General features: G+C 43.1%; 1 protein-coding gene across 1 annotated transcript in view; it reads right to left on the bottom strand.

Moving 5' to 3' along the window:
• STPG4 (sperm-tail PG-rich repeat containing 4) overlaps positions 1 to 13,720 on the bottom strand; it is a 342,310-nt gene that overhangs the window by 174,769 nt on the left and 153,821 nt on the right. Inside the window, exon 3 of the mRNA XM_086949125.1 lies at positions 1,531 to 1,782. Within this exon, the coding sequence (XP_086805251.1) occupies positions 1,531 to 1,782 (252 nt within the window). The remainder of the gene's footprint in view (positions 1 to 1,530; positions 1,783 to 13,720) is intronic.

Below are 13,720 nucleotides of genomic sequence, written 5' to 3'. Positions count from 1 at the left end.
TACTCTAGTGCACCTACTAATGTCATTCATTCACTTTTGCTAACACTGTTTCCCTTACTCACTCATGTACACTCCCCTTAATCAGTCATATATTCCTCTACTCATTGACTGCTGCAGTAAATCGCTTCTATACACTCACTCCTTTGTGCATTCACTCCCACTTTTCTACACATTCAGCCTTGTATGCTCATTCTTCCTACACTTACTCGCTCATTCATTACACCCAGTGCTTAATTTGTAAAGAGCATACGCACCAGGGCTTTTGTCAGCAGATACACTATACTTATGCTCCCTGCCCCTTGCCAACACTTGCAATATCAAATGGTGTTGGGGGTCTTTCATACAATGGTGCAGTTCAACTCCCATTCCCAGCCTATACCATCTTATAAACTTGCTACACCATCTACAAAGCCATCAAGTCGTGCACCTTTGCCTATCCGGCTGACAAGCTCTCTGCACACCTACAGCCAGGACATTCTGCCACTCTGGCGTTTCCCCAGCAGCCTTGGGTTGGGGGGGGTCACTTCTAGAGTACCATGGGCTTGTATGACCCAACCATGTCCCTACAGACCCAATCTAGTTGCAGCCTCTTGTGGGGCCGATTTGAACATTTTTGCAGGGGCTGATTTTGGTTTCCAGTCTGGTCTTAGACTTCAGCAGACTGGAAATGAAGAAGTGCAAAACAGAAACAAATGAGGCAATAAGCCTTTTCCTTTTATGCACTCGGGATCTGGAACAAAATCCCAGTATTCATCTGGGGTTTCATAATCTTGCTCCAACTTTGGAACTAGCTGAAGACACAGATCTTTAAGGAATACTACATCATGATAAAGTGCCAGTCCACCTTCACTCTCAGAACCCAGCTTCTCCAATCACGGTCTGTATCATTGCCTTTGATCCTAAACAGCGCTCTACTGCCTTTTGGTAAGGTGTGCACTATACAAATAACGCAGATACACCAAAATAACAGGAGTGTCTTACTTTTGTGCGGAACTACAAGAAAAAGGGAAGAAGTGGCTGGCATAGATGCATGGGAAACATGACAACCACATGCTAGCTATCCAGCAAGCAAATCACCCCCAAAACGTCACACTTCCCAAAACAACTAATTCCCCTTCACCCTCTCCTCTTGCAGGTGGCTTTTCTGTCTGTCTGTCTCGCAGGCCACCATCTCCCTTGCCCGCTTGCCTCCAAACCCACTTTACGCTCCCCTACCCCTCTCTCCTTTTAGATGTCACCCTCACACCCTTCCTTCAGGCCACCCTCATTCCCTCCCAACTCCCTCTCCCGCTTACAGGCCATCCTCTCCATTTTTCTCCCACACACCCCTGTCACGCAGGTGACACAGATTGGCTTCCTTGCCTCTCCTCTGTCCTCAGATGGGATGGGGATGACAGGTGAACTTTCAAGCCATTAACCTTTCAGGATCCTTAACACGTAACATGCCTAGAGACACTTCAGCTGACTTTGTGCGCTACATAAAAGTACCTTTTCACGCTGATACGATATAAATTAAAAACAATAACATACCTTATCTCTCACACCTAACAAGTTGCTGCTTCTTGGTGTGCTTTTGAATGAGTAGGTGCTTTGCCTCTTGTCTATGATTTGGATGGATTCAATTACATTGTAACAACCAGGCATCAAATATTCTCCACTCCTTCCCATGTTAGGGCATTTCCTTCTGCCTTCCCCTTTAAAATTGTAGGTCCTCCGCACTGGATTTAATTCAGCTTCCTGGATAAAATCTCGCACATTATACGTGCCAGGAAATGGTGTTTCCTATCAAAACAAACATTAGTTAATTTCAGAAGGTATTCTAACGTGGTACAATATATTTAAGGTTTTATTTTTACCAGTATGATAACATTTGGCCTACATAGAAATCAGTTACTCACTGTCTCTCATAGTGTTATTCTAATAATGCAGTACAATAATTAGTGATTTCTTGCCTGATATCTTATCTCGCTTGCCTTCCCTGGAAATTAACAATTTAATAATGAAATCCTAAACTCATAGTAGAGTATTTTGGTACATTCATTGCCTTGAGTGGCAAACAATGAATTCCTGCCTCCAGTATTTTTGTAATCACAGAAGTGTTAGAGTAACAGACCTCCCACTGAACAAAGGTAATCTGCTTCCAGACAAAGGATGATTTTCAATAGGTTACATTCTGAAAGTAAACAGGGATGAAAGAGTGCTACTGTAACGTTTTAAAGTTGCCCTAAATTAACAGTACCAGTAGGAAGCGTTATGCAAATGAAAGCAAGCATTAACACAGTCAATAATGTTGACTTATGCACAGTGAAAAGCTGTTCTGTGTTGCTTTGCTCAGGGCGAATAGAAAGTTGACGCTGTTTGTTATTCCCTGGGACAGAGGTGGAAGGAATGAGTACCCTGTGGAAAAAATAGGGGAGGAGAAGCAAGCGTTCTGGTGAACAAACACATAAGTCATTGTTTGGGCAGGCTAACGTTTTTTGGATAATGAGAGAAAGAAGTGAAATTGGGGCTCAGGGTGTGGGTAATGTACTGACATAAATATATTTTGCAGCAAATTTACAGTCACCCATAAACATTCCCATGGCCAATAAAAACACCACTTTTTGCCTAACCTAGCAAGGCCTATGGTGGCAGAGCTTCACCCTCAGCTCCTGTTGATACTGCAGCTTGTCAGGGACAATGATACTTCAAGTGTGGCTGTGATTGCCACCTACTGTACCTTTTGCCTTCCCCCTACAATGTGGTGATCTGTTGTCACGTAGTGCTGGTGGGTGGCCTGGACATGTGCACACACCAATGGTAGCAACCACCTATGGTGAGTGTGTTGTATGCTATTTCCTGAAATAGAAGGGTTCAAACAAGACAGTTTGATGTATAGCGGCTAAAGTAGCTCTGGCCAGATCAGGTCAATGAGTCCATTGGTCAACTAGATAAGTCTCTCTGCTCGCAAACAGTTAATTTGCCTCTCCCTGCCTGCTGCTCACTCTCAAACTGTGTCAGAGAAGGCCACTGAAGAAGGGAACTGGGTCTTTTCCAACATGAGCACAGTGGTAGGGTGATCATGAAGCAAATGAAATGTAAACCAAAGGGTGTGCGAGGCATTTGGAACAAACTTCTTATGTCAGCTAATAGTGATACCTCTCCCACACACACACACACGTGCAAGTGAACACTCAGAGGGTCACAGATGAGAGGTTTCTGTCTTGAATGCTGCACATTTGAGTTTCAACAACCCAGCGTCGAACTTGACCACAACCTTATCTTCAAGGATCCTCCCAATCTTCCCTCAGAACATAGCATCTGAGATATTTACAAGTTTACTGGGATACTTGGTTCACAGCAGCAAAAGCAGGGAAGTGTCAGAATGCATCTCACACAATGAGGAATCGGACCAGAGAGGGCATTAAGCTACTGCCCGCTGCACATTCAGTGAAATGACCAGTGCTCAGTTGCCCACACTAAAGGTTCCCCTGGTTGCATGGGATCCATCACACTGCTGATGTTAACTCAGGTCCTTCCTAAACCCTTGAGCCTCTTTATCACTGGGGGGGGGGGGGGGGCTGGGGTCATACAGACCTTTCACCAGTAGCAATAGGATATAAGCTGCCCTCTGTGGTGGGTTGAAGACCATGTTTGTAGGAGGTGGGATTGAATTTGCAAGCACAGCAAAGACCTCAAAGGTAGAGAAATGCTGTGCTAATGCTTGAGCTTGGTCAGAACACATAGTCTGAGATGCTCAACACCGAGGTACAAACCATTTCCCTAGCCAAGTCATGACATAACAAAGGAAATAACTGCTGCCATCTTTTGTGAAGGAAGAAGATGCTATAAAGTTTGACGGTGTATCATGAGGTGAAAAAGTCTGTTTTATCACCAGCTACAATCTGACCTACACGTGGGAGAGGTGAGTCAACAATGGCTCCCGCATTCTTGTTTTTGAAAGGAGGCATGAAGTAGAGTCCAGCATCTAAGTCATAAAGCTGGTCTCTAACTATCTACATTACAGCAAAAGACCAGCATACCCATGTTAGAATTATTAAATGTAATATTGTTGTCCATCACTCTACTATCTCTTAAGAAGTTACTGAATTACTTAGTAATAACATCCATTTTCTTAAGAAGCTGGAGAAAAAGCTGTGTCTTCAAGTTGGCTGAAAAAGACAACGCCAAAGAATCTGATAGGTTAAATTCATACTATTAGGAACATTTCAAAAAGATTAGACAATAGTAATTATTCTCAGGAAGCACTAAAAGCAGTTGATTTAGAAGAGGATTGGAAGAATTGAAGTAGCAGATTATGTGCAGGTAGGGATAAAGTATACCAAGTTTTGGTACTGCTTTTAACCCTGATCTAGTGCAGAAGGCTGAGCGGTCTAACATTATTAACAATATTAAAAGCTGACAGGGGGTCAGGCAGGATCAGTGATCCTGTTGGCCAAGGATGCCAAGGACTTCCCTTTGTTAGCTAATCAAGTTCTGAGATGATAACAGACTCACTACTATCTTCAGGTCTTACTCTAACCTGACTTTTATCACACACCATGAAAGAATGCAACTGAGAAAAAAGGTGGGAACATGGCGGCCGTCAGCAAAGCAGCTGCGGGTCGACAGTCCCTCTGACCGGGCACGGTAAATCCTAGGCTTCCTAGGGGCCCTCCTTCACTCCCTGCTCCTTGCTCCCTCTTCACTTCCCCCTGTGATACCTTTTTCTCTTCTCGCAAGACGGCCGACCAGCCTGACTGCTGATGGCTTCAGATCCATGGGAGGGATCCTGCGCGCTACAAGCCCCACGGTGGGAGGAAGCAGCTCGGGAGTGGCATCGTTGCCACACTGTTCACTTCCAGATCCGGGCTCTCTGGCTCTCAGAGGCAGAGTCAGCACCAGACACTGCAGAGTGGATTTGCAGTGGCAAACCTGGGATTGCAAGTCTGGGGGGAAATGCCTCCAAGGTCGGAAATGGGGCGGCAAGGACTGAGGCCAGAAGCGGATCGATAGAAGGTGGGATTTCGGCCCAGGAAGGAGTTGAAGCTGTAGGTCTGGTGTTTGCCCCCCGTCCCCACCTGGTTACACAACGGAGTATGCACCTCCCGTGGTCAGTGCGGAGGATCTAGGAAGCGCTTCATGAGTGGGGGAGTCAGGAGGAGAAAGAGGCCAGCACCGTATGGAGAGGAGTAAGGGCCGGCAGACAAGATTTGACCCATTGGCAGGGAAAGTGTGCAGGTATACACTCCATACAAGGGCTACACTATTTCTTTCTCTTCCTGAAGCAACTATTCATTCCCCCCCCCTTCAAATAGCATGAGCATTTGTAATAGACCTAAGTCACCCGAGGGTCAAAAAAAGAGGAAAGGAGTGGGAGAGGGAGGAAAGAGTAGAGTTCTCTGTAGGAGCCAAGAGCCCCAGGTGTACAGGCAGAGGTAGAGGGAAAAAGGCCTCTGTACCAAGATTGAAGCTTACACCTTCTTTAAAATCCTATGTCAAAGTTCTCGCTACACCTGCCTCAGCCTCAGCTCTCATTAAGGAAGGCGCTTATAGTTTTGTCTTAAATAGGATGGAGGCAAGTCAGCTTTGAGACACATCGGGAGTAATCCCCCCCCCCCATCCCTCCCTACCTCCCAAGCTCCTCCACATCTGCCTGAGGTAACTATAGAGGATCCCAGTAGCTCCAAGATGATCTTGCACCCCGCAATTCCTACTTCAAATAGATCTATTGTATTGGAGCCACAAGTAGGGGATAACCAGGACGGCCAGCCAGCACCAACACAGTGCGCAGTGAGCCCACATCATACTCCTACGACAAGCCCTGGGTCTCTGGCGGATATTCTTCTAGCCCTCAAGGGGAGATGGTAAACAGGTTTACAGTCTCCGAAAACAATCAAGTGGCGCTTCAGGCCTCCTGCGCAGTACTAGCCCAGAAACTGGAGGAAGTGTCTTTAAGAACTTATACTTTGGTGCAGGGAATTCCGAAGATAATGGAGACACTCGATACAACCTCAGTAGAGATGAATAGATATTAGATATGAGGGGCACCTTGCACAGTTTCACAGGCATCAAGAATAGAGAGGAATCCCAAAACTTAAAAAAAATTGGGCCAATTAGAGGCAGATCTATCCTGGTTAAATCCGGAGATGGTTGAGGCAAAGCTACAGGCGCAGAGGCAGCTGGATGAGGCTCGTCAGGACTACAGGATCAAGTTAGATCAGAAGTGCAAAGCACAATGGTTTGCAAAATCAATGCAGAACTTCGAGTATGGAGAAAAATCAGGCGCAGTCCTGGCATGGAAGGCTGGAGTAGATCGGGCTAGGAATCATATAAATGAACTAACTATAAACGATAATGGAGATACATCTAATAAAGCGAAGAATATGCAAACCTGTTTACCTGCTCTATTCTCTGAGTTATATAAGGAAGAGATCTTCCTGGATCCTGAGGCCCTTAAAACATAGCTAAGGGAAAAATTCTTATCTACCATAACATCACATAGCCGTGAACTGCTGGACACCCCAATAACTGAGGACGAGATTTGTTTGAGTCTCAGAAAAAGCAAGAGTAATAAAGCAGCAGGCCCAGATTTGCTTCCAAATGAGGTGTATAACTCCTAATTGAGGAATTAGTCCCGATAATGGAAACTCTGTTTAATTCGGTCTATCAACTGGGGGTCCTGTAAAGAGGCAACAATTGTGCTTTTCCTGAAACCCACTAAAAGATCCCTTGAGAGCAGATTCTTACAGACCGATCTCCCTGCTGAATGCATATTATAAGATCTTCATGAGCATTTTGGCCGGGAGACAGGCCAAGATCGTGCCACAACTGATCCATTTAGATCAGAAAGTCTTTATCCCCAAGAGATATATTCAAGAACAGACAACTCATAGACACAATAGATCTTGCATCTGTTCGAGTCGAGCCCTTGGTCGTGGTGGCTTTTCACATGACCAAGGCGTTCAATAGAGTGTGTTGGGAAGTGTTGAGAATAATGGATTTTGGGTCTATCTCCTTACACACTTTAGAAAAATACAATGAGGATGCCTCTGCCAGGATATTGCTAAATGGAACCTTAACATCTAGTTTTAATATATTGAGAGGAACAAGACAGGGCTGCCCCCTTTCTCCCTTATTATTTGACCTATATATAGAGCCATTAGCCCAGGAGATAAGATCAGATACCTCAATAACTCCATTTAAATCACACCATTGTAGCAGCAAGGTCACCTTATATGCGGACGACTTCCTGTTATATACTGCTGACCCAGCCGTGGCAATACCAAGGGTTGAAAATCTGTTAGAGGAGTTTGGATCTCTATCAGGGTATCTAGTTAATACATCCAAAATCGAGGCGATGTGATGGAACATACAGGACTGGGAGGGGGAGTTAGTCAGGATTTTAAGTATCTGGGCATCATAATTGTTAAAGAAATAGATAAGATCCCACAGACGAATCTAAATAGGGTTGCAAAAAAACTAGATTGATTGTTGGTAAGATGGACAAACCTCCCTCTAACCATCTACGTAAGGGTCAACCTAATCAAAATGGTTATACTCCCCAAATTAACCTATTTTTTTAATGCAATCCCCCTGGGTTTTCCCAGGCTAGGTATCAGTAAAATCCAGGGGAATATTGTACATTTTAGATGGGTTTATAAGGGTGTAAGGCTGGCATGGAAAAAACTTAGGTGGAGGCTTATTAAAGGAGGCCTGGCCCTCCCAGATATTAATTGGTATTGTGCAGCCTTCCAATTTAAAAACATCCGGATGCTGCTTGCGAAGACCGATGATTCAACCTGGGGGAGGTTTTTGGGCGAAATGGTGAGGCAGGAAGGTGGAGATGGTTATTTGTACAAATTCAGTGCCCCTAGGTACTTCAAAAAAGTATGCCTAAAAATATTGACGCCTGCCCTCTATTTATGGTATAGGGTTAGAAGTAGGTGGGGTCACTATTCTTATTCAGACTTTGCCCCAATCTGGGAATCTCCGGGGACTCCGTTATGCTTGAAAGATAGCTTGCGCATTCCAATCAGGAGGGCAAAATGATCAGACTTGATATCATCGGGGTTGTTCACCCTTGGGAGGCCCTAAGAACAAAGATTGGGAATGATTTTTCCAGGTTTAAATATATTCAACTAACCTCACGGTTCACGTCCGAAAATAAAGAAACCTGTTGTGACTGGGAAATGGAGCTTTCTCGTCAAGATATTAATCTTAAGAATAAGGAAATCTCTAAGTGGTATGAGAAGCTCTTGGAGGCAGATGAGAAGGAGTGCTTACCGCAACTTTCAGTTTGGAATGGGGCTCCTCTGGAGTGTGACATATACAAATTTGTAACACCGGCTAACCTGAAAAGGAATCACTTCTTTACCATAAATCACCTTTATTGGACACTGGCTAAGATAGCAAAGTTTGCCCCTACTGCTCCCCCCAAGTGTCAATGGTGTAACTCTATAAGAGCCACTGACCTACATATAACATAACATAACATAACATGTGTATTTGTAAAGCGCACGTCCACCCTTGGGTATCTTGGCGCTGAATAACAGATGTTTATTGTTACCCAACTCAATGGTACTCATTTTATCGACCTCAGTTGGATGAAAGGCTGAGTGAACCCCCGGGATTTGAACCTGTGACCATGAGGTCGAACACAGGCCCCTGCAATGGACGCATTAGTCCACTGAGCCACCAGACCCGGTTATCTTCTTTGAATGTCGGAAGTTAAGAGACTATTGGGGTAGACTCGAGAATGCTTTTATGGGGATTTTTGGAAGAGAAATTACACTGAACATGGCGCATGTTTTATTTGGAGACAATGGCACAATCAGTAAGAGGCTGAAGAATCCACATAGAGGGCAGTTGCTTTATCTGATCCTGATAGCTCGGAGAGAAATCTGCATAAAATGGAGGGATCCCTTGCCCCCGAAGGTGGAAGATTGGGTAAAGGCAGCCATTCAAATTGCCCGTTTAGATCAGGCAGTGGGGAAGGAGAACAACCTTAATATTTGGCTAGACTTACAGACATGGAGTAGAGCTTTGGGGCTCAAATATCCTCTCTTGGTGCAATCATTACACCAGGACACCAACAAAGGTGCGGGTCTGGCAAGGTTTACAGACTGAAGCAAATGCAGAGGCTGCAGGGTGCACAGGTCAAAAGGGTGGCAATACAAAGTATTGCACATGCTTTTTGGTGATATGAGGATAAAAAAAAGAGAAAAAGGTGCTCTTTTTTAACAGTTTGGTACTATAGAGATGAATTTCAGCAAGAAATTAATGTTTACCTGGATGTTAAAAACAGAAGTATTGTACTTCCCATATGAAAAGACTCTTAACTTGTGATGTAGCGGAAATCCCTTTTTATTTGTAGGGGTGCATTATTATCACACGTGTAGAGCACATCGGCATATAATCCTTTGCTGTAGTAACGGGGCATGTTAGAATTTGAAATGTATTAACCCGAAACATGATGTATTCTGGGCCATTGAAGGGTAACATGGAGATTCATAGTAGAAAGTGAGTCTAACTAGCAGAAAGCATTAACGTGAAGAACTTGTGTTGCGAAGCGGACAATTGTTCAAGTACTAAATGTGTTTATTAATTGTGTCGTTTTACGTGTAGGTAGATGTATTCACCATAAGTGTCTTAATTTCCATGCAATTTTGTAAAGCTCATATTATGTTTTCTTATGTTAGCAGAAATGCAGTTCCCAGGAAACTCTCATTTTAGAATTAATAAGCTGAATATTTAATAATTAATAAGTTAATGTGTGCTGTGGAATTTAATCTTTCTCACGTTTTGTGTTGCAGGTGAAAGAGGCACTCTTGTTAGCTAGAATAATGTCTTTGTTTTAGTAGTCAGGCAAGGAGAGGAGAAGTTACAATTGTGTGGCTTGAGTCGATAAAGGAAAGTCGCTGTGCTTCATACAGGAGAAGGCCTGGAAACGAAGGACAAAATGAAGCAAGGAAAGAACACCATTGTCTTGTGGAAAAATGCCTTCAGGATTGTACCTGAAGCGGATGGCGTGCATCGCAATGAATCTTGGGAATGTCACCTATGAATAATGTGCTGTTGGGATTAGGGAGAGGCACAACTGCTTCCTTTGCTTTTGGAGAGAGAGCAACTTGGAGCTAGCTCTGTCTCAGTAGCTTTATGCTACATGACCCATTGATGGTGGTGAGACTTCTTAGGAAGACTCCACATTGTGACACAATGTATCCTTCTTCCTGGCACTGTTTAAGTAGGAAAGTCACTTTAGAGTTAGTGTAGAGATAGATTTAATGTTTTTCACTCACCAACCTCCAATGCAAGGGAACTTGGACTCATGCTATCTGATTTTCTGCAACCTATCTACTTCTTAAACTAAATGTTTTATTCATGCTGCATCGTCTGAAATGGATACGCAGATTTGGCTTTATGATGATTCTGATGTATTTGTATACCCTCGTATTGAGGTGCCTTTATGTTCAGTTGTTTTTGGCTTTGTATTAAATTAAACTAACTATAAGTAGTTGTCTGTAGTTACTATGTGTCTAAGTGGATTATAGATTAATTGATTGGCTCCCTAAGGACTTTTCTCTCCCCCACGCTTTCATACTGCGAAAAAGAACCATCAAATTGCATTTCTAAAATAGGTCCAGAACTTATGGGCCCGGCCCTTTCACTTGTATATCTTTGACAATTAACTTTTATATCTTTAACATTAGTTTGGGTGTTTTGTTTATGGACATGTTAAAGAATGCTAGTCAATCATGCTGTGCACCCCATCTAAGACCCACAGGAGCATCTTACTTTGAGTGTTTACTGATACATGGCCTCTAAATTTAACGTCCATTAAATGGGCATCAAAGCCTCTTTGACCAAAGGTAGTGGACTTCATCATTGGTTTAGCTGCTGTATAGGAAGACATCCCTTGGTAGTGAAGTCTGAGATGCCATCCACAACATGCCAGTCTGTCAAGAAGATTCTATGAGTTACTCTGAAGCCCACAACCTACTTACAGTTGATGCCTGTGAATGTGTTTCTTGGCTCAGGGCTGTCCCTTGGTTCCTGACGATGTTGCAAAATGCCCAACTTATTGGGCTGTGCAATCAGACTTTATTAAGGCCCCTACTACAAATGTAATATCAAAAGTGTATTTTCTTAAACCCTGATGCCCTTGTGTGTCAACATGTTTCTGCCTTAAGCAGCTTACAAAGAGGTAAATGCATTTTTCAGGACAAAAGTAGGTGGAGGAAGCTAACTTCCCTGCTGATGCTGATGTCAGCTAAGATGAGACTATAATACCAGAATGATAGAACCTTATTTCTTCATTTCTGGTGTTGCAGACTGTGTTCTTAGCTATATGATGCTTCCTTTGTTACTTTGATTTCACAGCTGGGATTTTCTATAAGTGTAGCTCCTGCTTCTCAGCAGGGCTGCTGTATTAACTGAGAGGGCTCTTTGACTGCTCTTTAATCATTCATATGATTTGTGTTTACTGAAACTGTTCCGTGCTGTATATTATTATTGTGAATGTAATTAAATAAATGAACAGCATCATTAATGGATTTTCTTTGGTCCATTAAGATTAAGAGGTTTTACAGCTTCATTCCTGAAGATTCTGTTTTATATCACCATTTATATCCTTGGCACTGTTTTGCAATTTTTTAATGGATACTAAATAAACTGAAAAAATTGAAATACCTAAATAGAAGCAAACATTTTAAAAGTAACTGGATTGAACAACAGCCCAACAAAAATTTAACTCTACAAACAAGCTAAGTCCCATTTGAGGGCCTCTCTAAGTCTAGGTTGCAGGGCATACTCTCTGTTGAAGGCGATTCACTGGACGTGAATCCCCATTTCGGGGGGCTTATGTTGTCTTGCCCCACCATTGCGTCCCTTTTTTGACACAATGGCGGAGGCGCATCTGCTTCATATTTACATGGATGCAGATGCTTCACTTTTGTACAGGTTGTGTCAGTTTTCACCTGCGTGAAAATCACTTGCACTGCCTGGGGTTTTAATTTATGCAGGGTAGGCGCTGATTCGGAAACGTCTACCTTGAAACTGACGCAGTGGTATTTATTACTTTGTTTTCACGTAGCCTGTCGCTGCGCTGACAATGCAGCGCAATCCTTACACCTTCCAAACCTAAGCGAAGGAATGATGCATTGGCTGTTGCAGTAGAAGTTGACCAGCGGAAGGGAGTTCCTACTATGGAAATGACGTCCCGCAACAGGTAAGTGCATACATAAGGTAGGTGAGACAGCAAATGTCACATTTTGCAACATTACTGTCTTATGTCAAGCATACAAGTGAGCATAGTGGTACGCATAACTATACTCTGCCTACATGTATGCATGACATACAAAATAAATGTAATTGAGCACAAAGTGAGTTTTCCACGTTTCGATGCTCTATTATATTGGTCCCCATACAGTAGACAATGTGTCACTTAAAACCGACGCATCATCTCTGTATTTTGATGCATTGCTGAAGTTGCATCGGTTTACACGCCAACTCCAGCCATGCGCTAAAAAATATGGCGCATCCATGGTGGCGCAAGGGTTTCTCTTGCAGGTGCAAGAAAACTGATGCATAGCTGCGTTAACGAGACGATGTGTCCGTTTCTTGTAATTGAGGCCCCTGGAGCTTTGTTGGCATTTGCTCCAAAAGTCAGATTGCATGATCACCACAGCAGTGCAGTTATCAAGAACATGCCAACTTTCAATGCCTCTTTGTGTTGTATTAACAGAGCAAAGCATGATGGAGAATGCCTTCTGTATTATAATGATGATTATAAAAAGCATGTTTAGTTGCTTTCAGAAAGTATAGGCAAGGACTCTTGCGCCTTCCTATGTCCACCAACAACAACTTCCACTGGTGAAGACAGATGTTGGATAAGTAGCCTAACTTCCAGTGATTAAACTGTATATTCAACCATGTAAATGGATGACAGAGGATTGCAAGGCATCTACTGGTAAAGCACAGCAGCATACAGATAGTCTGGAACCTCACTTCCAGGCCTGCATAACACACTGGTTTGGCCTACCCTTTGTGCTAGCTGTTGAATCAGGGTTGGATCTTTTTAGGTAGGATCCTTCCCATTAGGGTTTGAACATTGCACTTCGAAGTTTTACATGGTGTTCAAATTGACCTGTCAGGTGTTTGAGACCTCATCCCAACTACTAGACCTTAATTCTGCTCCAGAACCATTCATGTATTGCACTCTGGGTAGTTATATTTTGGAAAAGCACATATAAACCATGGATTTTCAATGTGCCCAATTAGAAAACCTGAGGAACATTGTTTGAATGTTGGACATTTGTTATCATTTTGATGCTTTATTCAGAAACATTCTACCATTATGGTACTCATAGTATAAGGGTGAGCAGAAGTACCAATAACTTGAAACCTTAAAAGTATTCTCCAAAACGCATCCAGCAGCAAGAGGCTATAGGCCACTTGATTTATTGAAAATGGCAATGAGCCATTGTGTCTAACTTACATATGATCAATCAGTTGTGTATGATGGTCTTATGCTTCACTACAGAAGTTGAAGAGGTGAAACATACACTGAGTTGAGCACCTCAGTTTCTGATTAAAGAAGAAAAAGGTAATTTGTGATGTTAAGAGACCAGTTGTTCTTGATACCACACATGATTTCCCTACCATAATGAAGTCCGAGTCCTGTCTTCCTTATCATGCACTTAAAATTCAAATCTGGTTTTCCCCCAAACCATCATTGGGG

The sequence above is a fragment of the Lissotriton vulgaris genome, unplaced genomic scaffold (assembly GCF_964263255.1).
Source record: "Lissotriton vulgaris unplaced genomic scaffold, aLisVul1.2 SCAFFOLD_590, whole genome shotgun sequence".
Classification (NCBI taxonomy): Eukaryota; Metazoa; Chordata; class Amphibia; order Caudata; family Salamandridae; genus Lissotriton; species Lissotriton vulgaris.
Note: the sequence above shows the minus strand (reverse complement) of the source record. Positions and strands in the feature narration are given on the sequence as shown.